The sequence below is a fragment of the Psittacula echo genome (genome assembly GCF_963264785.1).
Source record: "Psittacula echo genome assembly, chromosome: 11".
NCBI classification, from domain to species: Eukaryota; Metazoa; Chordata; class Aves; order Psittaciformes; family Psittacidae; genus Psittacula; species Psittacula echo.
Genome location: NC_137746.1, coordinates 5,624,808 through 5,651,663, shown reverse-complemented (window position 1 = coordinate 5,651,663; position 26,856 = coordinate 5,624,808). Strand labels below are relative to the sequence as shown.

Below are 26,856 nucleotides of genomic sequence, written 5' to 3'. Positions count from 1 at the left end.
GACCTTATGAGCTTTAAGTCAGTATTTTGTTCCCTGTTTATAAACATTTAACTCATGCTTGCAGTAAACGTTCCTCATTTAACGGTTTGGTGAGGTTTTCTGTGTGCACGTCAAACACGCATAACCCTTGTCTCTTTGCCAGTCTCAAGGAAATCAGGTTGATCCGCTAAGGCTTGCTAATTCTGAAGGAATCTGAGCATATTTTTGGAACTCTACAATTCTGCATTGTGAGGTCTCAGTGGTCATCAACATCTTTATCACCAGCAACCCCCTCTGCAGTCCCATCTCCTAGCTTAAGGCCTGCAGCTGCACTAAAAACCCAACAGTCCAGAAGCAGTGTGTGTAGCATCAAGCCTTGGTTTCAAACTGAAGTTTTCCAAGGCCTCATTATCCAGTTGTGGCCTGTTTAAATGGACTTTCTAACACTGTAAGAATTGATAAGACACAGCAGAACAGGCTGACCAAAACCGTGCGCTAGGATGAAGGTAACCACCTGGCTGGGAACAGCAATGCTGAACTCTGCCCAGCTCACACAAATGCATAAAGTCACACCAGGTATGTTTAATACACTAGCAAAATATTTATTTTATAATGATAAAACAGAAGTGAAGGATTTCTTTTTGGTGTGCACCAGTAATTGTAGTAAAAGAATAAGGGGATTAATGGACTCTTTATACATTTCAATGACAAAAATTCATAAAGGTTAGCATCAAATTCAACTGTTCTCCATTTACAAGCATAAAACTTACCATAATACCCCCCAAACACATATATAAAGAATTATAGTTTTAAAATCTATAAAAAGTAAAAAATATACAGTCAGAAGATCTAACTCTTATTCAAATCTTTAATATAAAATTGTAAACATTTATTTACACAAAGGAAATGTGTATAACAAAATTTTGAGCACCCTTTTCAATTTAATCGTGGTTTTTGGAAGGCAGTGGATGTTGCACAGTGACACTCTCACCTTTCCTACCCAGCCAAAACCGCAGTTCATAAATAAAGCCATGGGCGGCTGGCTAGGTACAGTTCAGGGGAGATACATTTTATTGCTCTGAAGCTGCAGCAAATGGAAAGCCCAAGTGCATATATAGACAGCTACATGTTCAAGGGCACAAAGGCAAAGCCCAGCCCTACCTATGCACCTATGTACATCTAAACCCTATGTTCATTTCCATTGAACTGTTTCCACTTTGTTACAGTGACACCATCTTTCCAACGGTCTGATCGCATTATGTGGACAGGGACCAAAACCAGAAGGGATGGCTGCTCTTCCTAGCAGGTTAAATGCTGTTTGGATCCTGCTCACATATGAAGACCAATGGGCATTATAAGCCAGTTTGCCTAGAATTACACTTAATTTTACTTCAACAGTACCATGAAAAGGCCCTGTCATTGAACCTAGATACCTTCCTGAACAAACCCGGTGGTCAAGCAGGGCAATATCCACCTTAGCTTCCAGAAACAGTGGAGGGAAAGAGCACACCTGCATTTTCCTGGACATTTAGCTGGATTGCTTTTTTTGGTAGCAATAATGCAAACAGCAGATGCTCTTTAACTCCAATTAAGAAAATCACAACTGGATGGATTGTATTTTGACTTACTCAGAACAAAGCCTGTGTGCAAAATCTACTGGAAAACGTAGCAGATTTCACCACAACCTAAACAGGGAAGAAAGACGAGCTGAATCCTACTACCCTGTAATTTCTCTCAAGCGTTTGTAAGGGGGAGAAAAAAATAGTGACACTGAAGGATGTCACCTGAAATTCTGAGGTCCCAAGCACCCCCAACAGGAAGGGAAGGCACACTGGTGCAAAGTTAACCCTTAGAAATAGAAATACAGCAAACACTCCTTCCCCTGCCATTGCTAGTTTGTATCTATACTCTTCTAATGACACTTACCTTGGACCAGGTTTTGGTTTAACTGAAACAGTAAACCAAACTCACTAGCTCTTTTCTTATGTTGCCAGTATAAGAAAAGTTAGCATCAGTTATTTGCATCTCAACTACTTATTCTATAAAATACCAGAAGTGTCATCAACTAACACCTTCGTCTTCCCATCCAAAGACAATCTTTACGTTACCAAAAGCTCTATGAGGGATTAAGTCTGCTTCAGTGAAGTTTTATCCACTATTCAATGGTGGGACCCACTGATCAATGCACATCTTTCACCCACAGTTCAACATGATACAGCATCAAATCTGTTCAACAGAGCGTAATTCATCCACACTAGGTAAGTGTGCTGGACAAACCATGTTCCATGCATATATGGAAAGGGTTAAAGTATTAGTGTTAAAAAAGCAGTTTTTAAAAGTGCAAATTGTCTCAAAAGGAGCTGCAGATACAGTAAAATATTTTCCTTCTTTGAAATCAATGTTATTTTTCACTTCCCTTCACCCACCCTGGAAAAAACCCTCTCACACATCTCTGCAGTGCAGAAAACTCCTGAAGAAGCCAGTCTGTGCTGAAGGAAATTGCTTTTAAATCACAATGCTGGGTTTGGTTAGAAAGTTCAAAGGAGTTTTCCAAAACAGTGGATTTTGAAAGGGAAGAGGTATTTGTGCATTTAAAACAAAAGCTTTCAACTTTTATTTTCATTTTAAAATAAAGGTTAAGGCAAGGTGGTTTGTTGGTGGATAAGGGATTTTTTTGGTAGAAAGTAAGGACTTTGGAACACTCACTGTTCCCACTGTGGTTTTTGTCCTTTCTGGGACTGACCCCAACTTATGGGTAAGAGGTCTCCTCAGGCTGAGCTGAAGAACCAGCCTCAAGGGATATTAAAAAAGTAAATCCACCAGTCTATAGAAAGATTATCAAACTCATAACCCAGTCATTAAAAAAACAAAAAGGTATTTAAAGGGGGAGACTTCCGTATTGGAGCAATCCTGATACAAGTATCCTCCCAGGCTGCCTGTGCTATTATTGCTGATAAGGACTTCCCACCTCTCAGCCAAATTCCTTTTTCCCTCATTTTTGTCCTGAAGTGACAAAGTCTTGTGCTCATTGCTAACCTTGGGGAATGAACTGATCTCAAAAGTTAGTTTTACTTTTTACAACAAAGAAAAACTAGATGAGCTGTCATGAAGCAAAGCCTTCATTTAAATACAACTACCTTTGGAAATAAGTTATGAAGAAACAGGTGCAAAGTAAATGGCTTTACAATTCATGTTAAACCTACTATAGTTTAAAAGTTCTCCCATAAGAAATTCCCCCTTTAAACACAGCAAGGTATAAGCCAAGAACTGTGCCTCTCTACAACAGAGTGCAAACTGCAGCTTAAAAGACTACAATCTATTAAGATGACTACCTAGACTAACTGGCCAGGTTTTAATACTTTCTTTCATCTATTACCAGCATCTAGCAATATTTACTGTGAAATATCACTTGCTTATTGAGAATACAGGCACATGCTTCAGCAATGGGGAAAAGAAACAACTCAAAACATTTTGCAAGCATACTCAGGTGCATACAGCCTCTTCTCAAATAAAAAGTCAGAAGTTTCATGGACAGTACTACAATAGCATGTCAAGCTACGAACAAATAATTATTGCAAGTACTAGCTGCAGGAGACTAAGTCCTAAACACAATTTGTGCAACTATTTGCTTTCTTTCTGCACTATTTCTTGTGGAATTTTGTTTTTATTTTTAAATAATTAAAAAAATTTCATTTTAGAACACTGCAAGTGAGATTTCTGAAAGGCTGGCGAGGACACGCACAGGATTTTTTGACCTGTTCAAGTGTGCGACTCCTTAGAGACACCAAGACAAAGCAAACTACTCCTGCGGACCTGCTTGGTGCGCCGTCACTACCTATCAACGCTCATTGAGAAGCAGCTCCAGACCCTTTCGCAACCATTTACCTCTAATGCCTGCAAGTCTCCTCAATGCCACAGGTTTTTTGGTCCAAGTGTTGTTTCTGTTTCACGAAATAATTAAAAAAAAAGTAGAACCCCCACCCTCAACCCCATTTTAATGAGTCCCTAACAACTCATCCAGATCATTCATCCATTCCTCTGAAGTCCTGTTTTTCAGCAATGAGTCTATCAGATCTGTGTCACCAGTTAAGTTCTGAAGTCCGTTATTGCCCGACTGACCACTGTAGGCAAAAGGCAGCTCTTGACTGGTTGTCCTCACAGGGTACCCTTGACTACAGTGCAGGTTACCTCTGCTGGGCATTTGCTGATTTGGATTCTGGTTGAAAGCATTCAGATCTGGAACAGTCTGGTTGATGCCAGGCAAGACTTGCTGTGAGGGTACCTGCTGTTGTGTAGGTGGGTTTGTCCGCTGCTGCGCACCTAAAGATGAAGACAACATCTGCCCAGAGACGGCAGCATTCATAGAGGTCATCGGTCTGCTGGTGCTTAGGCTTACCTGAGGCATTCCTTGGGCAAACTGTTGGTTGGCCATCTTTAGATGAGTTTGCTGCATGTGAAAAGAGGAGCTGGTAGTAAACGGTCCTAAGCCACTGTTTGCTTGTGTCTGGTTGTTAATATTAGGGATACCTTGGTGCTGCCAAGGTGGATTTTGAGTCCCTATAGCTGCTGGCACTCTTGCCATCTGTGGCTTAGATAAGGTTGGATTCAGAGCACCTTTATTGTGCTGCTGAGAAATACTTGAGTTTGCTAAGGTATTTTGCCCATACCCAGCAGGAACAGCAGCACCCTGGCCCAAGCTGCCTTGTCTCTGCATTGGTGGCTGTCCGTTGGCACTTTGAGCTGCATGCTGGGGAACCATCTGTGTCATACCAGAAGCCAAGTTGTATAATCCTCCTCGCTGAATGTTTTGCATATTGGTATACTGAGTCACGCCCCGATCCTGCTGACTGGAGCCCGACTGGAGTGGAGGAACAGAACTGTGTCCAGGTCCCATCTGAATCATGTTCTGGGTTTGAGGAAACATCCGTGGACTACTGGAGCTGGACTGTCCCAAATTACTGACCCCAGGCATGGCTGAAGATGACCCTGAAATACAAAGTAATATTTTGTACATTAAATACTTTGGTTCAACCAAGCTTGTGGACACTATAATCCAGAACACAGGTTCAGCTGCATTTGTATAAGCCAACCAATGCAACCAATACACAGACAGCAGTACTTTAATTAAAGAGTGTCAACTATTGCTCCAGTTAGCACCTCCACCTTGATCACAAACACAGATATGCCAATGTCCTAAAAAATCTGAATATCACTTCTAAGAGTTCAGCATCATCAACTAAAAAAAAAAAATTAGACTTTAAAGGCAGGACTCTGATACTCCCTTGTGAACAAAGGAACACACGGACTCTGAAGTGCATGTTAGGCTATTAAAAATTACCACTTACTGCACACACATTGTCAGTTATCCCGTGCACACACTGTTTATCTCTTATTGCACAACTGTAGGGTTTCCACTCCTGTGCTTTCCCAGTTCCAGACATCTTTTATTTCATACGACTATCACAAATTTTTGGCAAAGTATCATTTGGATTTCCACAATGAAATATTTGCTATGTTAATAGCACTGCTGATAACCAAGCAAGATGATTTGCAAAAAAAAGTCTTCTCAGCAAAAAAAAAATAGGCAAAAAAAGTTCCTTGTTCTCATAAACAAGTAAAAACATTTCTCCCTATAAAGAAACAACCCCCTACTTAAAGCAAAAAAAGAGCAGAGAAGCACTGTGGAGTGTAATGCATATAAGCCCCCATATACTTCTTACAGTCAACCAAGGGAAATTTACCTACACCAGTTCTTTCCCTACTTTCAAACCAAAAAGCAGCAGATATTTTTTCATATTTAAAGATAGCTGAGGAATACTGCCTCTCCATCATTATTACTTTATCCAGATATAATTATTCAAATATATTAAAATACAATTCAAATTCTATTGAATTGTCAACAAAGCATACTATAAAAACACCAATGTTATGAGGGGGTTGGATGGGTGGGAGAAGAGCCTTACTAGAAAGCTCCAGTGAAGAGGTAGGATTTAAGACGCAAAAAAATAGTTATTATCATCAGAACAAGGGAAAAATAGATTTGATAATACTGACATTCAGTATAGCAAAACATACGCTATTTCTACTGCATTTCTGTAGAAAAATAGCAGGAGAAACAAAACGCTTCCATGCAATATCTGAAGGATGCTACTAATGACTGTGCTAACACACAAGCCTTTTGTATTGAGTTGTTTCAGCTAAGTAACAAAACCCAGTCATAGCTCTGCATAGACAGCAGATAGTCAGAACTCTGTCAGAAAGAGGGTATCATGTTTCTATTTGCATCTTTTTCCTTCACCATTTATTTCTGTGGGAATATAGAGATTAAGGAAACAAAATGTGGGGAATGAGTATTTTTTTGTACTCTAGGTTTATGAAAAAAGACAAGTGGCTTCTTGATATCCTGTTAGTAAGGATTTTTCAGGTAAGGAAATGAGTTTTTACTGTTCTCTACATTTATGAAGCTATTCCAGCTTAAGCGTTACGCAGTATTTTATTTATCAGTTTTAACACTGAAGACATACCAAGCTGCTTCTCCTACAAAAAAAAAAAACCATGCAGGACACTAACATGTAATGAAGAGAATTCAAGTTGCATTCCCTTCTAAAGGTAACAGGGGTAAAAATATGAGCCAATGTTAAACTCATCCTAGAAGATAAGAGAAATAATACATCCCTTATTTTTCTTTAATGAGGGCCTGTGATAGATACAAGCTTCAGGGAAATAAAAAGAATCCTAATATATGAAAGTCAGAAAAATTTACAACCTGTAAAAGCAAATACTGGTTTAAAAAGGCTTTCAGAACAATGAAGGTACTTAAGAATTTTACCCACTTCCAAAGCAATGTTAAGAATCAGAAGCTTAAGTTGTCCCAGATATCTGGGACATGGGAAGCTGTTACTTTGCAACAGAACCCCACAGTGACATGGGAAGGTGTTGTAATAAATTAATTAAAAGCTATCCAACCCAGGGAATCTGAAGACACCTTGGTTTTTACTCCTGATATTTCTAATGCCATTATTTCCATTGCCATGTTTACTCACCTGTGAACTGTCCAACCGGTTGCTGGTACGGATTCTGCGGCTGATCCTGATATTGGGGAGGTGGTCGAGTCAGATGCCGCTGCAGCTGCTGCTCCTGCCGCTGCTTCTCCTAAGGAAGGTTCAATGCAAGACAATTAGAAAACAACTCAAGCTTTTTCCAAGGGTGACTATCTTGGATAAAAACAAGCTATCTGTGTACTTTCATGTGGAGCTGCTAATCAAAGCGGCTTCTCTAAGTGACTTAAAGTCACTTCAAATCTTAGTTCTCAAGGCTCAGACAGAGTCAACTTCATCTGATGAGTGACAAGCCTAGGAACTCAGACAACAGCATGTATTACAGGAGTGACTGCAATACATATCTGAAGCCTCTAAAACGCAGAAAAACCTGAGATTAAAAATCTTTTAACCAGTAACAATCAACAGGCATTTTCAGCAATACTCTAAGGCCACTAACAGGTAGAAAAAGAGCTGAAGAGTGTGTATGAAAGAAATTTACACATCCTTTTTAGCTCTTTACCCCAGATCAATTTATTTTAGACCTCTCTTTAGAAATCAAACAGAAGTTAAAAATATCATTAGGAAAGTAAAAACATTTAACTATTTTCTAGCCCTTATTTTCAAAAAATTAAAAGAAATACGAGCCTAAATTCTTCTATAGCACAGGTTTTTCTAGATGATTACGGAAAATGCAGCACTAAATTTATAACAGAAGCGAGACAAGTTTTGCAATCATTGTTCAAAACCATTTTCTTAATGCACCAAACAATTGAAAGAAACCCTACTAATGGTTCAAAATAACCCTGCCTCTTTAAAAGCACATTCAACCTGTACCTACTCAATGCTAAAACCATTTGTGAAATAAAACAAGATAATTTTCTGTTAGGAAATTTCTGGGGAAAATTAAACTTAAAGCCTTGAGGGGAACATCAAGAGTGCCTGTACATCCACTAATGGTACACTCAAGAGATCTTGACAGTGTAAGCAGCCACAGGCTGCTTTTACAATACAAAATGTATCAGGCGAAGTATTTCTGGCTCTTCTTCCACAGCTATCTTCAACCAGACTGAAATTCAGAAATAACTAAGGAGGGATACAATGGATAACTATCTATCTATCTGAAAAACAACACAGAGCACAGAAGGGGACAGAAAGTCCCTTCCAAGAGCACTGGTGTAAAGACACAAGCAATAAGCCTTTAAAGAAGAGACGAGTGCAACATAACAAATAAGCAGACAGACATTACTACCATCCTTCTGAAACATCTACAACTAAGAAGCTGTTGAGACATGCAGAGGAATGAAGAGGGCAGGCTGCTTGACAGAAAGGACCTGCTGCCTGCAGGACCAGTCAAACCTGAAAGAGGCTGACCACAGAAGCCAAGAGATGCCATAGCTCTGAGAAAACTAAGAGCTGCAGAACCTGGCTCAGAAAAAAACCAAAGGAAAAATAGTAAAAATGCTAAAAAATGCAGTATGCCAAATGCAAAGACAGCTTTAGAGTGGCAGGGAATGCCACGGAAACTACCTGAAATTGTAATTCTCCTGCAAAATAGATGCCAAATGATTCAAGGATCTTTTGTAAAACTACATCCAGTATCATGTGTATCCAAAGAAATAAATATCAAATTAGAATGCTATCAAGATCTAGCCTGACTGGGCAGCAAAAGGCCAAGAAATGTGGCAAATTCAGTGTAAGTCTGTTCAGCTCTAAAGCAAAGCTTTACTGGATCAGAGTCCCAGTATCACTATCCAAAGATGCAAGTTGTAGAAGTTAGAGTTACCACAACTAGGACAGGAATAAAATATTTTCATAACACTGATATTTACTACAACAACATGTGCTGGGTAAAGCAGAAGCAAAATAGGTTGGAAAATTTTATATATATACATATTTGAACACTGTGTTTGAGATATGCTACTTACCCCCCTGTGAATATACCACCCCACTGTTCAGAGGTCTGACGGCCATTGGGCCCATTACTTAGCTAAGAAAATCTACTGGGACACAGCTTTAAAAGCTCTAAATCACCAGTAACCAGTGGAGCAAAAGTACAAGCAAGATGCCAACATCCCGTATTTCCTTTCTCCCTACCTTCTTTCAAAGAGTACCTGTTTGTTAACATTTTGAGAGAGTAACAAACAAATGTCAAAAACTACAAGCCATCAAAACCTGAATTATTTACTAAAAAGTATTACATTTATTTATTGAAGTTTATAGATCACAGAACTCATGCAGAAAATATTCTTTTACTGAGGCTCTGGGCATTTTTTGTCCTTCGGTCTTTGATAGTGTATTTCCACTGTGATATTCCCTTAGCCAAATTGTTTTTACCCAAATATCAAAAATGTACCTTTACCAACATTCACACAATTTTATTTAAAACACTGCCAACCACATTATTATCTACACTGGCTCCAGAACTTAAGGGGTGTTTTTATCACGTCAATCTAGTCCTCAATTTTAAGAGAAGTCTCCAGGTGATCAAAAAAGCCATTTGCTTGGACTTGGCACAGCTCCACTGATGCAACAAATGGTAAGGTTCTCCCTGGGTCTCAAACCTTCTTTGAAAATTCATTTTCCCCTTCTCCCACACCAAACATTTCTGTGTATGTACAGTGCCAGCGCCTGGAACACGCCTGCATGGATTTTTAGAAGTGCAGGAAAGCACTGATGACAGGAACAAGGCCCTTTGGGCTGATTCCCAACTGAAAGACTTGCAAAATGTTTAAAGCTTAGAAATGTTCACACAAGGAGACTGTTGCCCTGAGAGAGGCTAAAGCAGCTTTCTGCAGTCTGATGGACAGCAGTGCTAAATTCTTTTGGCAGGGTAAGATACAAGTTGGATGCAGATGTCCAATTATTTTCCTCAAATAAACAAGTCAAAGATGTTTTCAAATCTGAAGCATGAACTGCTGTGGATCTCATAGGGAAAACAGGCAGAAGGCACTTGCTTGCAGAAATCTCTTGCTCATCGCTTCCACTTTTAAAGCTCTACAGAACACATCAACAGTATCTCGACTGTTATCTTTTCTTTTTGCTCTGATTCCATTTGCCTTTCTTCTTTCACAAATTACACCATTGCTGGTATGATACATTCTCTCCACGTATTGTCTGGTATTTCCACACTACTCAATTCTACCTATTTTATTCTTATCATTTACCACAGTGCCTTGTAACAACAGTAAAAATAAGTCTTTGCAAGCAAGTGCTACGTATTTGGGTTATTACAGACACAAAAAACAGCAATTATACTTAAGATACCAAAGTGCCCTGCAGTTTACATCCCCTATTTTGTAATATGGTAAGTGTCCAACAAAATCTCAAATGCTATTTCATCTGCCAAAGCAAATCAGTGCAAAGGAAAACAGACTGCTGCTCCCCTTACCTGCTCAGCCAGAAGATGTTGCTGTCTCTGCTCCATTAGGAATTGCTGCTTCTGTTGCTCCATGAGCAAGTGCTTTTGCTGCTGCTCTCTCTGCTTCTGCTGGTCCATCAGCATTCGGTGCTGCTTCATCACTGCTGCTTGCTGCTGATTGCTGAGATAAGGTGGGTTGCTGTGGTTACCTGCCATGGAGACGTTGGGAGCCTGGGCACCCACACCAGTGCCCGGGACAGAAACAGGAACACGAGGAACGTTAGGAGAAGGGTTTTGATCCTGCAGAACATAGAAAAAGTGACATGAGCTACAGAAAGAGGTGAGCCATCCAGAATTGAATTAGTAACTATGTAGTTACACAGGTGAGGAAAGGCACTATCATGGTGGTGACCATGATTTGTGGTGACCATGATAAGGAAGAAAGACCTTGTATTTACAAAGTCTACACAGGGTGGGGAATCGTAACACACCTCAGAAAAACAGAAATTGCCCATTATTGCTTATTTGTACTTTAACACTATTTAATAAAAAATTAGATCAGTTCCTTGTATTTTCCCATCTTTATGCAACAGCTTCTTCACCTGTGAAGCATCTAATAGAAAAGGCAAAGTGTGATACAATTTCCACTTCAGCTAACTAAAGACAGCTGAAACCCCACCTTTAACATGCCAGACACAGAAATGATGGTTCAGAGTTAAGTTCAGAAGCCCCACAATATTTAGGAATAGAGGCTTTAACTTCAGTCTCAAAGTACTTCCCAAAGTCAGCTCAAACAGGTGAGCATAGCTCTGTTTGCTTCTGCTTAGCCAGGAAACGGCACCCGTTACAAAGCACACCAGCTTCAGTTTATTCTGATAGCAGCTTTTCAAACACTACATTTTAAATTTGCATGATACAAAACATTTACTTAAATCCTGCCTCTTCTGTCAACATTTAAGTCAGCAACTGTCTGTGCCTCCCCTCCTAAAGTTGATTTTCTTGGTATTTACTATTTGCAGGTGAAGGGTAAGAAGGCTATCACTGATCAAAATGAGCCTTAATGTGTTTCAGTAGCATCCAACCATCACCATATTCCACAGAGAAAAGTACTTCTACAGATAAGCCTTTTATTAATTTTTCGTAAGTCTGCTTTTCTGCAGATTGGGATGTGGGATAAGCAAGAATAACATGGACCAATTACAATCCAAGATCCGATACTGTCCTCTTTGTACCATCAAATCCATCTGAAATTTGACAATTTTTCTCCTTTTTAAGCACAGTTCAGCTTCCTCTCCAATTACAAAAATACTAGTTTCAAGATTAGACTTCAGCTAACAAGTTGGCTGCAGTTTCATTAGAAATCATGAGCCATACAGATGCAATATTGTGCTAAGTTGTTCTACATGCAGGTTTTGGAGAAATTCTCCAAAGTATTCATCAGTATTTCTGTTAATTCAGTACAAGCAGGGCAGTGTAGATGCAGGGTGACTCTCATGGTTTTCAGTGAGAGAGAGATGTGACATTCACAATCATCCCTACCCTTCCCCTTCTTCCATCAAAACGTTTCTAGAGTGTTACTTCTGAAGTTTTTGAAGAGATTAATCTTTTAGTGCCTTATGAAGCACACACTGATCTCAGATTGTTATTTGTCCATCAGTGTGGTCTTTATCACAGGCTAATCAGATCTTCTTCAAACGGTTTTTGTTTTGCTGAGGGAATGAACGACTACATTTGGATCTCCAACAGCTTTTGATAGAGAAGCTTTAATCCTTATAACAAAGACTTTTTTTCTCAACAAGCCCTCTAGTATGTGCATTGAAGGCACATGTTACAGAATCCCAACTCTGTACTTCCATTCACTTCATTAATTTTCACCTGCTACACACCTGTAGTAACAGTTCTATAGAAGGCAAAGAAGCACCATCTGTGACTTTCCTTTACAGGAAAACCTGAAGCATATTGCTTCAAGCAGACAAATATTTCTATCATTCATTTTTGAAGGCATATTCCTCTCCTACTCTGTGCTTCCCCCATCCCCAGAGACTTAACCAGTAACAAATCCTTAGATTTGTAAAGTCCCAAGGAACACCCAAGAAACCAGGAATGCAGCCCCACTTCCATCTCTCTTCAAAAAAGCAGCAACTGAAGGCATGTCTTTTTATAGTAAGCCAACTCTGACACAAGTAGGGACTAAAACCAAGGTAAAGAAATCAAAGCTTCTTTGAGAACACTGCTTAACACTACAGTCTTATGAGAGTTATTTTAGGCAAAAGTTTACAAAGCATCTATTTATCTTTGTAAGTAGAAGCTTCTATGAAGTGTGACATAATTTGTCACCCACAAAGTATATTAAGCTGGAAATCACACATTACCACATGACCTAGAACTATTAAAAACTGTCCCCAGTGCAAAAGAGAGTTCTTGATTCTTGTCTCAGCTTATTGCATATTGTAATTTTCTTGTTTTAAATCATGTTTAAATCAGAAGAGATTCAGAGCAGCCCTGTGGAGAAGGACTTGGGCGTGTTGGTCAATGAGAAAATGAACATGAGCCAGCTTCAGTGTGCGCTCGCAGCCCGGAAAGCAACCGTATCCTGGGCTGCATCAAAAGGAGCGTGACCAGCAGGTCGAAGGAGGTGATCCTGCCCCTCTGCTCTGCTCTCGGGAGACCTCACTTGGAGCATTGTGTGCAGTTCTGGTGTCCTCAACATAAAAAGGACATGGAACTGTTGGAACAAGTCCAGAGGAGGGCCACGAAGATGATCAGGGGACTGGAGCACCTCCCCTATGAAGACAGGCTGAGAAAGTTGGGGCTGTTCAGCCTGGAGCAGAGAAGGCTGCGTGGAGACCTCATAGCAGCCTTCCAGTATCTGAAGGGGGCTTACAAAGATGCTGGGGATGGACTATTCATGAGGGACTGTAGTGACAGGACAAGGAGTAACGGGTTCAAACTTAAACAGGGGAAGTTTAGATTGGATATAAGGAAGAAATTCTTTACTGTGAGGGTGGTGAGGCACTGGAATGGGTTGCCCAGGGAGGCTGTGAATGCTCCATCCTTGGCGGTGTTCAAGGCCAGGTTGGATGAGGCCTTGGGTGGCATGGTTTAGTGTGGGGTGTCCCTGCCCATGGCAGGGGGGTTGGAACTAGATGAACTTAAGGTCCTTTACAACCCTAACTATTCTATGATTCTATGTGGCAACTGTTTCGAAACAATACTGAGTAATCTGTACTCCAGCCTTACCTATCCAACACGCTCTTGCAAGACCTTAAATCTGCTCCTAAACAAAGGTAACAAAACCCAGAACATTCACCTGACTGTGCGGCAGTCTGTAGGCAATGTTTCCAGGCTTGGGTTTCAACAGGATCATCCCATTTTGGTCATCACTCACATGAGACAGAGGTGGCTGCTGGCGCTGTTGTATGTATGCCAACATCGGTGTCTTGTTCTGACCAGGTACTGTCACCCCTTGTTCACATTCTGCTTTGTAATGTGAAAGAGGTTTGGTGTTCCCATAGTCTAGCATAGAGCCTTGACTATTCACAGCATTCTGGTTCAAGTTGTTTTGCTGATGACCCAAAATGTTCACATGGTAACTGCCTCCAGCTCTAGGTGAGCTTTTATTTCCCATATTAGGCATCATGAGTTTCTGATTGTTGAAGTCAGGCTGGAAAACTGATGGGCTGGTGGGATTTTCCATGGTATATGGGACAGGCAGTGGACTATGCGAAGGCCCAGACTGTTGCCACGTGGACATCTGATTTGTTTGGTGGACTTGTGAAGCTTGTTGCTGGTTCTGCAACATCTGGTCTCTCTTCTGCTTGGCAGCAATCTGCTGAAGTTGATGAGCAGAAGACATTTCTTTGGCACTTCCTGCACCCTTCCCAGGTAACAACACATTGGGAAGAGGCCTCTGGACGTTCTGAGAGTGGTTTGATGCCTGCATCATGGGTTGATTAGGATTTTCAGTCATTGACTGACTGGAAGGCTGAAACATAGCCTGAGAACTACCAACTGCTGGAGAAGCGGCACTTACAGGTACAGAAGCAGCACCAATAAATGCTGGACCTGAAGAAGTGGATCGAACCTGGGGAGATCCCATCTGTTCTTGTTCAAAGGGTGCTGGGGAAAACTCAGTCTTTATGTTAATATCTTGTGGCAATGGAGTCTGTGCAGCTGAATTTGAAGAATCTGCATCTTTTTTTTCTTCAAAATCTTCATTAAAGAGATCCTTCATGTCTTCATCGGGCACTGATCTATTAAGCTCCTCAATAAGTTCCTTCCATTCTTGCTCATTAAGATTAAGATCAGGCATCAAGTTATTCTGAGATATAGACCCTCCTGCCCCAGCAATCATACATGGAAGATCATCTACGGGCTCCTGCTTCAGCTCCTTGTTCAGACTCAGAGGAAATGAGTCATCAGCATCACCACCTCCGTTCATCTGTAGGCTGGAATCTGGAAGACACTTCTTGCTGATGCCATCTAACCCCATGGGATGCTTTCCGTTAAGTTGTAAGGTGTCTCCACCACCAGATTTCTTGTCAAGATGATGGAGTGGAGACACAGGGGGCATTCCATTGGAAGAACCACCCACTCCGCCAAGGCCATCATCACGACGTAGTTTCTTGGACACAGAAAATACATCACCATAGCCATTCTGCTGATCTCCATTCTGAGGGGAAGCAGCACTATCGAGCTTTCTTTTCACAGTCTCATGGAGCTGCTGAAAAAGAAAGGCAGGCTTTAGTTATTAAGTTTTACATTTCATAGATCAGGATTTTTATTTCTTACCAGAACATTGTCTAGCCCTGAATAAAACATTTTAGGAAAAAAAGGTTAGAAAAAAAGTTCTGTCTTTACTTTGATAAGATTTGTTTTACAAGTCATCACATGAGATGACTTCCTTACTATCAGCTCTTAAGATAAACTTTCAAAACCATACCCTATATCAAACAGAGCCCACTCCTTCCAAAAGCTGCCATACACTTTGACAACAACAGAAAGTTGAGAAATGGCTGTGAACTGGAATATATAAAGATTTTTCCTATTCAAAACTAAGAAAATACCGAAGAATGTTAAGATTCAAATTTTAGATGAGAATAAATAACTGTATAACTGTTCTGTAAGACACCTTTATAAAGCATTGAAATATTTAGAGGGAAACAGAACCACTTCCCTTGTGATTACAATTTATAGTACTTCATACATACATACATACTTCATACATACAAACCCAGTTTGTAACTAAGTGACCACTGTTCCACACTGATGTAAAATGCACTTCAAGTTCAGTCAATTCTATCACATCTGAATTAGTTTATTCCTTCCCTCCTTTCTCCTAGAGCATTTGTCACCTGCTCCTCTCTGCATTATGACCACCACAACCCCAACCAGCTCAACAGTTGGCTTCTCGGAACTGGTGAATGCACATATTCTTTTTCTTGCAGTGCCACCTAGAAGCAACCAGAGGGTACAGCAACAGTTTTATAACCAGAGTTTAAGAGTCTTTGTTCAACTTCTCTTTCCTGGCAGCATTCTCTCAAATATGAAGTTCTTTCCATTGACCTCAAAAACATCTGAAAACAGAATTCATGCACACATCAAAGATCACTATAAACTTTTCCTCCCCTCAGGTGCATTCTGTAAGAAAAGCTGCTCTTTGTTTGTGCTGGAACGCTACACCAACGCAGACAAACCTGTAGGGCAGACACGGCTCCAACAGAGCAGGGCATGTAAAGAAGGAAGGCTCCCATCAGCTCCCCTAACCTGTACAAGATGCCTTTGAACATCTCAGCAGGACACAGGAGGAGAATCCTCACAAAAAGCCACCCATGTGAAGCGTGGTTCACTGAACAACAGCTCTCTCAGATGGGAGAAAAGCAGCTCGTTAAACAAACCTCAAGACAAGTATGCTTTTATGTTAATATAACATGCAGTCTCCACAACGTAGTCCACTAACCCCCGGGGAAAACTGTCCCATCCAAGAAAAAACAGGGGAAACCTCAAGATCTCAGCACTCAAGCAAGAGGTTGTAGAGCCAGCATAAACCATCAGAAGAATTTCACAGCATTTGCCTGGGCAGCAGCATTCTCCGATTTCAGGACAGAGGGACTGGTTCATGGTTAATTGCTGTGATCTTTTCTTTTTTAAACAGTCTACAGTCAGCTGATCTGCAGGAAAAAAACACCATTATTTGTTTAATGCTTGCATAGGTAGCAGCAACATCTTATTTTTATCTGAGGGGTAGACTGCAGCTTCCCAGGAGACCTGATCTTCCAGATGGTTCATGGAAATAGCAGCAGCAGACCTAGTAGGACAAGGTGAGGTGTACATCTGGAGAGGAGGCTGGAACTTGAATTCCCTCAATTTGAACATCAGCTCCACAGCTTGGAGGAGCAGATTTAGAGTGAATTTTCCAAATACTGACTTGAAAAAATAATGGAAATTTACTTTTTGTAAGGAGGTGAAACAACAGAAAGCAAGGAAGCCTCAACTCAATCACAACATTTGTCTTTCAGCAAGTTTCTCGGTGTTTACTTAATACTCCAACCGGGAAAACCAAAGCTCAAGGTGGATGAGTAACTTGCCCAAGGTCATATGAGTCAATCACTCAACGTTTGGGAATGGATCCTCCTTAATTCTAAACCATTAGGGAGAAACATACATCCTGAAAACTGACATACAAATAATAACTTCATTTTGGTCACTGAATATATTCTTCTCATAGTTGAAGTAAATTTCTGTATTAAAACAGAATATATGCCCACTGGGGTCACTGCTGTAACTGTAATTCATATAGACAAGGAACTAGGACTTTGGTAGCATTACAGTTATAAGTGCACACAGCTCTTCATAGGCTGCACAACCCACCTGGTTGTGCTGGACAAATGTTCAGAAGCTTATCTGTCCTAAGGTCTTTGGTACTGTACTGCACCGTTAGTAACATATGCAGCTAACTAGTCTAAGATTAAATCATCCAAACTTATAAGCTACACTTACTGTAGTCTGGAAAAATATAAACCCTCTAATATCCACCACAGCCTCCTCCTGTCAACAAAAACACACAGGGACTTTGATATCTAAATGGGTTTTAACAGTCACAACATGCAGATACCTGATTCTTGGTGACATCTTCACTTCAGTTGCTCTAGAGAAAGTGCTCCTTTCACCTAAAACTATATTCCTTTGTCAAAAAAAAAGGAGATTAAAGAAAAAATAACTTAAATAAAGTCTCTATGAAGTAAAATTTTGGGGTGACTGCCTCCAGCCGTGCCTCTCCTCAGGTAAATCTAAGATCATTTGAAAGATACCCTACCTTACATGATAGCCAACAGACATGTAGGAAGGAAGAAAGAAAATCTGTTTATCCTCTATCCATATCAGAAAAGATTGAGCCCAGTTCACAACCAGGACACTGAACTTCTGAGTTTCAGAAGCTATTCACCAACTGCACTTGCATCTTAGTTCTCCTTTCACAGTAGAAAGAGTCAAAAGCAATAATGCAACTTTCTCTTGTGAAGTTCCCTTCTTACACAGTATCTCAGCTCTCAATTTCCTAACAGAAAAAGAAACACTAAATTCAGTTCTTCCCCGATTTGTCTGTGTCTATCCAAATAATCTGGTTTTGGGGGAAAAAACCAAGGGATATGTGAGACACACGTCAGACTGCAGCTATCTACATATCAAGCTCCTCCAACAGAGTTCTCAAGGCAAGAAAAACCTGTTCACTTCTGCCAAAATGCAAGGAGAAAACAAGAAAGCAGAACCACCGACAAAGTACAGCACAGCCTGCTACTCACTGGAAAATCCTTTTAATTTTATTGTCCTCTATCATTCCATGAGGCAGTGGCCCACTGGCATACCGCCCATGGTCTCCTCAGCAGAATCAATCCATTGGATTTGTAACACATGAGCCAATCCTTTCCATTGTCACAACTTCACAAAAAAAGATGAACCTCCACGATCTTCACTATTTAGCTTTGCCTAAAAGTATCACCCCAGAAACATTTATCCAATGTGCTTAAGCCAATATAGGAGCAGTGCAAAAAAAGGGATGTAAGCAAGCCTCAGTCCTTTGGCCCAAAACAGGACAGTTTCTCAAGGAGCCACTGAAGGGCCACAGGCTGCACCTCCTCCAGACCACATCATCAGAGTTGCATTTTATTCATGTGAGCAAATAGCCCTCAACATGGTAATAAACACACTTACTGGGCAGGAGCACACGTAAGTCAGGCCATAACTGCGGGCTCCTCACATGAGGAACACAAAGTGATAAATCCCAAGTGTAACCATCACAACAAAAGAGGTGTCCAACATCGTCAGCCTCTGGCCACTTAATTCACAGCACACACACTTACATATACACTTTCCTTCCCTAGGACACAGGACCACAGTGATGGAGATGGATACATAACCAGTCAAATGACAAGGCTTCCATCAGGAAATGGACAGCACTCAGACAGTTTTGATAAATTGCATTCAATCTCTATCTTAAACCCACCAGTTTTACCACTGCGGTGCTCAGCCACACTCACGTCTAACAGCAGGGGCGTGACAGCTTCCTAAAAGCTGTTCACAGACTACCATGGAAGCCCAACATGAAGAAATTGGAAAAGCTTTAAAACTTCATCTTAGTGGGAAAGGGGCATGAACCACCAATCAAACCAGTGCACAAAGTTGTTCTGTGTTTTGTTGCTGTTGACTTTTCCAGGAATCAAAACATCAATGTGAAACACTCAATACCTGAAACTAGTTTTAGATATGATCTGAAACCAATGACATTTCAATGGGTTAGAACTCAACAAGCACGAAAGTTTAGTTCACGTTGTTCACTTGGAATTTCACAACGCAGAATTTTTAAGCTGAGGACAGTCAACTAAACTTCTTTTGTAAAACCTCTGTGATTTGTTATACTTGGAGTCCTCTAACGGAACACAGGAATTGTTCAAGGCCAGGCTGGACTGAACTTTGAAGCAACCTGGTCTAGTGGAAGGTGTCCCTGCCCAAGGCAGGGGGGTTGGAATGAGATGAGCTTTAAGGTCCCTTCCAACTCAAAGCAGTCTGGGATTCTATGATATATATGTGTAAAAATGGAAACTGTATAAAAGTTTCTTTTTTTCTGAAAACATACTTAGTGGACATGGCAGAAACACAACTTTTTTTAAACGTGGTTCTTATACTGCACCTTTCAGGCTCCATACAATGTTCTTCTTTAGTTTTATTTGAAGCATCTATTGCAGAGATTAAAATATTCTTACAGGACTCAACAGAGCTTTGATTTTTTGTATTGCACTTGGAAGAAGCTTTCCATTTCAGTCTCAGAATTATGTCTACCAGGATTTGTCACCATTTGTCATACCAACCAGAGAAACATAACGCTGGCCATTTTCAAAGAAGAAATGCTGTATTATTCTAGAAACAGAATAACAATCTGTTCCAATGTGTCTCCTAACTGGATAGCAGCATTTTCACTTAGAAGGGAAAACCAAAACGTATTATACCTGGTTTTCTGTCATGGAAGTGGTAGCACTGAAACACGGATAAGCTCCCATGAACCACTATAGACACAGATTCTCCTTTCCTGCCTGGCCAAGGACAGAGACAACAAAGTTCACAATCTCTTAAGCTGGAACAACAATGCGAGTGTGAGAAATTGCAGTGTATGGAAAGAAAACAACATCTTGACTCCAAGACAGTGAAAACTCCCCCTTTACTGTGCATCTGCCCACAGCTTCCAAAACTGCACTCCCCCTGCAAGACAAGTGTTTTATTACCCAATGTGTTCCTGCATTCCACTGTGTTGTCAGAACCAAACTGCTGGACTAATTTTAATTCTGACTTTTACTTTAATTCCAGAAGACTTTTGTATTTGGGCGACTGCCTGCTGGAGTGAAGAAGGGCTGTGGATATGCAGGTCTATAAATATCCTGAGCCTTCATTAGTCACAAGGGGCAGCTTCTGCTACAGGAATTGTTCTGCTGAATCAAAAAGCACTGCTGTGCCTTCAGCTGCAGTGCCGGCTCTACTACCTCACTTGAACTTCACCAACAGCAGCACATCAGTTACTCCCACCTCCTTACAATTTAGGAAGCATCTCTGCATATCTAACTCATCTAGTACGGGAAATGTTTCAAACATACAACAATACCTCACACAGAATTAAAAGGAGACAAAGAAAAACCTGTCTGAGTTGTTGGGCAACAAACTATCAGACTTGTCAGCAAAAACAAACAATGGTGGCAAGACTACACTGCACTAGAGTTATGTATAAATAAGACGGAAATAATTTGCTATTTTTGTGGTAAAACATAATTTCACAACTTAACACCCCTACACCACAGCTTACACAGAACCAAGATCTTCTGCATTGTTAGTGTTCCAGCCTAAGCTTCGTCAGGGGAATGCTATTCATGCTTGTCAGTACAATCCAGGCAATCTATTCCCTTTAATTTATCACTTTAGGTCTTTTTGACCAAGAAACATCACACCACTGTCCTCATACTGAAACTTCTTTTTAAACTTCTTTTACTTGGTGCTTTTGCTTAAATTAGAACTTACCAATTATTAATGTAAAAACTACCATTGCTTCCAAACAGAATCCCAGACTGGTTTGGGTTGGAAGGGACCTTAAAGCTCATCCAGTTCCAACCCCCTGCTATGGGACACCTTCCTCTAGACAAGGTTGCTCCAAGCACTGACAGTGATGGGGAAGCCACAGCTTCTCTGGGCAACCTGCACCAGTGCCTCAGCACCCTTAAAGTAAAGAGCTTACAAATGCTGGTCTGCTCTTCAGCTTTACTGCAACCATTCCCAAGACAGGTCATCAGCTAGATCTCCTCTGCCAATTCCAGAAACAGTGTCTGTGAGTTCGTGGCAGCCCTAGACCAATCAAACCATGTGCACAACAACTGCTCCCAGGTGGGGAAACAACCTGTAAGAGACAGGCAGCAGGTCTCCTTCCAAGAGACCACATCATAAAATAAGGAGTGGAAATGAAAATCCAGATCTTGCCATTCTCCTTATTCACGTGTCAATGGAACAACTCTCTTCAGCTCAGTGATACACTATGTTACAGTCTATCAGAGAAACAAAAGGAAGCCAACCTTTTACTGCAGAGAATTTAAACAGCATTATTAGAATGAACTTTCTCAAATCAGAACCTGGCAAAGAGGAAAAAGTGTTCTAAGGGACAAGTCCTCTCTCTTCCCAACTGTTTCTCAAAACAGGGACTGTTTCTCAAAAACGCAAGATTACCACAACACACAATACATCATCCTACATTAAGTATCTTCTACTTCGAACAGTCTTAATAATGCAATCTTAAACAACAGAAATGAAGTAAATGTCAACATTTGAATTTCCTACTAAATAATGGTTTCGAAATTTAAGAAGCTTTTCATCTCTGTCTTCAAATGAAGGACGGCCTACGCAGTGCACAAGTTAACCAAAGTACTCCTGTGTCAATACCGTATTATCTTGGTTTCTATGGCTCAAATTTTAGAGCTGCTTAGTGAGAAAACAAAGGAGGAATCTACCCCTTACTTGTGCTTATAAGCAAGGTCCATTCAGCTTCAGGATCTAAACAGATAAAAGACTAATTGAAGAAAAAATATGTGATTCTGGCCACATGAAAAATCACAGAAGACATTAAGACGGAAGTGGCAGTGCCATCCTGCTCCCCATGGCTATTCTGAATGCTACAGATGCTCTGATGTACAGCATCTGGGAGTGCACACACTGTCCATGCTTGTGGCAGTGCAGACTCATGCCCTTTTACTATGAGCCCTCTGATGCTAGATCACAAATGCTTTACCTTCATATGAGTTGTCATCTCTTTCAAGGATCAAAATAAACACTCCATTAACTTTCAATGCAAAGTACCAGTTTCCAAGAGAAGATTCATACGCAGCGCCTTGGAAAACTCTGGACTGTAACAGCAATGATAGCTGATATAATGCATGTTTCACTGATATAGCAGCATTCTTTTGAAAGGAATGTGCCCAGGATATTTAAAACCAGGTAATTTTGGTGTTCATCCAAATTTTATTGAATATTGTAAACCAAGCCCCTGTCTTTCCTGTAGAAAGCACATGCTTGGTCTTGATAACAGCTACATGATTGCTAGAGGTAAACGTAGGTTGGTATTTTATGCCAAAGGAATGAAATTAGCAGCAGAAGTTTGTTGTTGTTGTTGTTGATGGGTTTGGGTTTTTAAAACCTGAATTACTAAGCAAACCAACTTTATACCCCAGTACCAAGGTGATGAATCAGCAGCTGCAATTAAGCTTACAGTCATGTATCCTGGGAAGGAAACAGCAGGCCAGCACTAGGAAGAGTCATTCATACACTAAAACCCTCTTCTGTTGTGTAAATTGGCCACTGGCAGCGGCTTCCTGTACAAGAAGGGCTTCCCCAGATGTTCAGTGGATTTCAGAACCTCACTGCTGCTCAGAGTCCTCATTATAATGGATGCTAAAGAGATCAAATCCACATTCAAGGCAATTCAAAAGAAACACCACCAATGAATTAAAAACATCTCTTTTAGGAGATCAATATGAAGATGTGTGGTAGCAGTTTAAGCAACTGGATTTGATATGCTAAAGAGCTCTATGTGTAACAAAAATAAGCACTGTTAATGGATAGAGCCCAATATGCAGAAAACCTTAAGAGTCCAAACAAGAAATAAATGAAATCCCCCCAAGTCTTTAGATAATAAAATACAATTTTGAGTCAATTCTGACACAAGTTTACATTCAAGATCAGTCTACTAAACAACGGCCACCCAGGAAGTTTAACAGAATCACAGAGTTCTCTCTCTTCCTCAAGTACCCTTCTTTAAGAACCATCTGAAGTGCTCTAACTGTGTCATAAGCATCTCAGTCTTCAGAAAGTCAGCAGGTCCCAGATTCTCCTATGTGTGTTAATAAGAACAGCAAACAATTCAAATGAATAACATTTTCAGTTCATCTTGCAGATACTACAAGCTGCACACATGCTGCCAAGTGCTACTTCAAGTTACATCAACGCATCCATGTTTCAGTATTTCACATCATGTCCAGTCATACCCAAGTATAGAGTAAGCTGTAAACTTAACTCACTGAGGCTCAAGAGAGTAGAGAATCACATCCTCCTTCCCTCCTAATCTGATCAAACACACAGACCATCTTACAAATATGATTTAAGCTATACATTGACCAGGAAATGTCTAGATCAATTCAGTATCTCCTTTTAAAGACACTCAGAACAGTACTGTATCATTTGCACGCAGGCCACCATTTAGAAATAACTGGGTTTAAGAAAGCCAGGTATTAAGGCAGGCGGCCTGTAAAGGTTATCCTACTAACCTACATTACATGACACGTTAGTACACAGCAGTATATTTAAAGGGCTCAGAAAAAGTTAAGCAATAGCTATCTTGATATACAAACAAGGCTGTATGAATATATCCCGACAACCAGAAATGCTAGAGAAGCCAGAGAAACATTAAGATTTTGAGCTAAGCCAGTTTTTGATGGGTGGAGTGGGATTCCCACAGCGTTCACACCCACGAGAGTGAGTGGCAAATAAGCAGCTGTCTTTCCACTGAAATTCTTTCCAAGATGTACCAGAATTAACAGACACATTATTTATCTTAAAAGTTCCCCTCAGTAGCAAGCACATCCTTATCAAGTAACTCCACCAAATCCTGACCGTCTAAATTAAAAGACATAAGCAAGAAAATATCCAAAGCCACCGCAGTATTAAGGTTCCTCTGACAGTTTCTGCAGGGACGTTTTAGATTAATTGGCCAGAAACATTCACAGCACAGTCGTTCGGAGGACCATAACCACCACGGAATGCTATCCCCTACTCCTACCACATCAGGCAGCAGTTTTTACGTGCTCCTCCAAAGCGCAAAGGTGACCAGAGAAAGAATAAACCAGCCCTTATCAGCTGCGAAGTTGTAACCGAGCAGAGAGGAGCACTCACTCCACAAAGCAACACCAGCCTCAGCCCTCCCACCGCAATCATCGCCACCAACCCCGAGAGCTCCATCTCCTTCCTCCAGCCGGTGCCAGCTCCGGAGGTCACTGTGCCAGCCGGGTGCAACCACCCCGGCCCCTGACCGGGAACGAAAACGCGCACGGGGCCGGCGCCTTACCGCGATCAACGTGCTGCTGCGGCCGTGCTGCTCGCCGCTCGCTGCCTCAGCGTCCAGGCCGTTGGCTCCGGTCCTGTCGGCGCTTCCCGCGACGGCGGCGGCCGGCGGAGGTGGCGCGGGTGGCGGTGGCGCCGGGGGCGGCTGCCTGTGCTTGCCGGCCCGCTTGGCCTTGGCCTGCAGGCAGCGCTGGTGCAGGGCGAAGGTTTGCTGGCGCTCCAGCTCTAGACGCTCCGGGGACACGGCCTGGTAGCGGGACTCGCAGGCGCTGTGGTGCCGCCGGCAGAGCTCGATGCGCCGGCGGAGCCGCTCCATCACCGCGCTGTGCCGCGGTACCACGAACTCCGCCATGGGGCAGGGGGGCAGCACCATGGACCGGAGACCGATGGGGGCGGCCGCCGCCGTTCACCGGCTCTTCACACCGGACCCCGCCATAGCGGGGGCTCCCCCGCTCCTCCCCCTGCCGCGGGCCTTCCCTGGGCTGCCCGCCGGGTTCGCCCCCGCCCCGGTTCCTCCCCCCCGGCCCGGCGCGGTGCCCGCTCCGCTCCCTCCCGCCCCACTTCCTCCTTCTCCCCCGAGGCCGGTGCCGCTTCGCTTCCCCCCCCCACACACCTCTCCCTCAGCCCTGACCCGACGGCCGCTCCCCACCCGCCGCAGGGCCCGGCCGGGGCCCGTCGCGCTGCCCCGCGGCCGCCGCTCTCAGGCACGGTCCGGCCCGAAGCCCCGGCTCCCCATTGTTATCCGCGCCGCCGCCATCTTGAAATTGTTTTTCCCCTCAAGAGCCGAGTTGAGAATAAATAGGCGGAGCTTCCTGGGTGGCGGGCGACGTCACGGCGCGTAGCTCGTCACGAGCCGCGATGGACACCCAGCCCAGCCAATGGGAAGCGCGCGTTTCCGCAGCGGAGGCGTGGGTGGGCAGCGCTGAGAGCTGGAGGCGGCCTCCGGCGCGTTTAAAAGGCACTGGCACGAGAGGGGCGGGGCATAGGCAGCACAGCCAATCAGGTGCGACGAGGGGCGGAGCCAGGAGTGAGTGGCAGGTGAGGCGGGCTGCGGGTCCCTGCGCTGGGAGTCAGCCAGGAGCGAGGATGAAGACTGAGGTAGGTTCAGCTAATGGGATAAAGCAAGCCAAACCGGGTTGAGTTTCGTTATCGATTAGTCATTATATATATATATAATTTTCTTTTCCACCCAAGTTGCACCTTTTTGAAATAGACAGGACATTCCTGGAAGTGAAATTGTTCAGCAACACTAAAAACCACCCCAAACCCAAAGAAATCTAACCAAAACCCCCTTTCTGACACCATGAGGCAAGAGTGGTATTATTTGGGGAACAGTTCGGGATGGACAGGTAACCGCAGCCCAGCTGAGCACTGTTGTTGAGGAAGGAGTGAGACAACCCTCCACAAGATGCACTCTTAACAGCAATTAGCACTTGCACCAATCTCCCCTCAAGCATGAGTCAATCATACAAAGAGACATTGACAATACATCCTACAGGCCATACCCCCCCGAGGTGCTGCAGCGGGTTAGGTGGGTAGCTGCATCTTTATCAACTCCTTTAACTGTGTACCAACTCCAGGAGGAAAACCTGTTTTCAGCATTTCTACTGCTCCTAGTCCCTGGTTTTGATTCACCATCTCAGCCTGACATCCCCCACCTCATACACTCATGCTCAGTGGAGCATCGTTCTTAGAAGCTGCCACATTAGTGTGCACAGACACAAAAAGCACAAATACACCTTCACGTATTCACAATTCCAAACCTAGTTCAGTTACAACCAGTAACAGCGCTTCAGTGCTCTGAAATCATAGCTATGCTTTAAAAGTACTCAGGATAAGGAGACACCTCCTTTTTTTCCTCCAAGGCTTTAAAAATACAAGTGATTCTGAGATTAAACTGAGCCACCCAAGTCAGAAAGCAGGATAAAAAGTAACTTGAGTTGTCTATCCATTTTGGAAAGTCTTCATTTATTGTAGTGATTATTTAAGAAGCATACACTATGGTATCAAAAAAGGCTGTAACATGCAGACAAAGAGACCTATTCAGGAGGTTTAGCAGAAGCAAATGTAGATTTACAATTAGCTTGAATATAACACTATTTAAAAGCTGATAGCAGACCTTAAGTTCGCTTTTGATGCTTTGAAAGAACACATATGCACATGGAATTGTTTGGGAATTTAAGGCAATTTGCATATGAAGATAAAAAAACAACATATTTTTATGTTGTGCTCAAAATGTTAGCTGAATTGAAACCATTTACATTATACTTCATCTCAAAGGACTGAGAGTCAATAAATAGCAGCTGCTCCTTGATAAAAATACAGTCCTGAGAACAAGCTAGT

The 26,856-nt window shown here is 42.1% G+C and overlaps 1 protein-coding gene across 4 annotated transcripts; it reads right to left on the bottom strand.

Annotated features, from left to right (window-relative positions):
- Positions 1–9: 9 nt before the first annotated feature.
- On the bottom strand, positions 10–24,999 carry MAML1 (mastermind like transcriptional coactivator 1). 4 transcript variants are annotated; one of them, XM_080627341.1, is made up of 6 exons: positions 16,337–16,349; positions 15,732–15,830; positions 13,688–15,100; positions 10,408–10,677; positions 7,023–7,131; positions 11–4,965 (listed from the first exon to the last, which is right to left on the bottom strand). In XM_080627341.1, the coding sequence occupies exons 3-6, from the start codon at positions 14,948–14,950 to the stop codon at positions 3,974–3,976; spliced, it is 2,634 nt and encodes an 877-aa protein (XP_080483467.1). In that variant the 5' UTR covers positions 14,951–15,100; positions 15,732–15,830; positions 16,337–16,349; the 3' UTR covers positions 11–3,973. The 4 variants fall into 4 exon arrangements, with proteins under 4 accessions (XP_080483464.1, XP_080483465.1, XP_080483467.1 ...); XM_080627338.1 differs by lacking the exons at positions 15,732–15,830; positions 16,337–16,349 and adding an exon at positions 24,518–24,999 and having other exon boundaries at positions 10–4,965; XM_080627339.1 differs by lacking the exons at positions 15,732–15,830; positions 16,337–16,349 and adding an exon at positions 24,518–24,999 and having other exon boundaries at positions 10–4,965; positions 13,688–15,097.
- Positions 25,000–26,856: the final 1,857 nt, after the last annotated feature.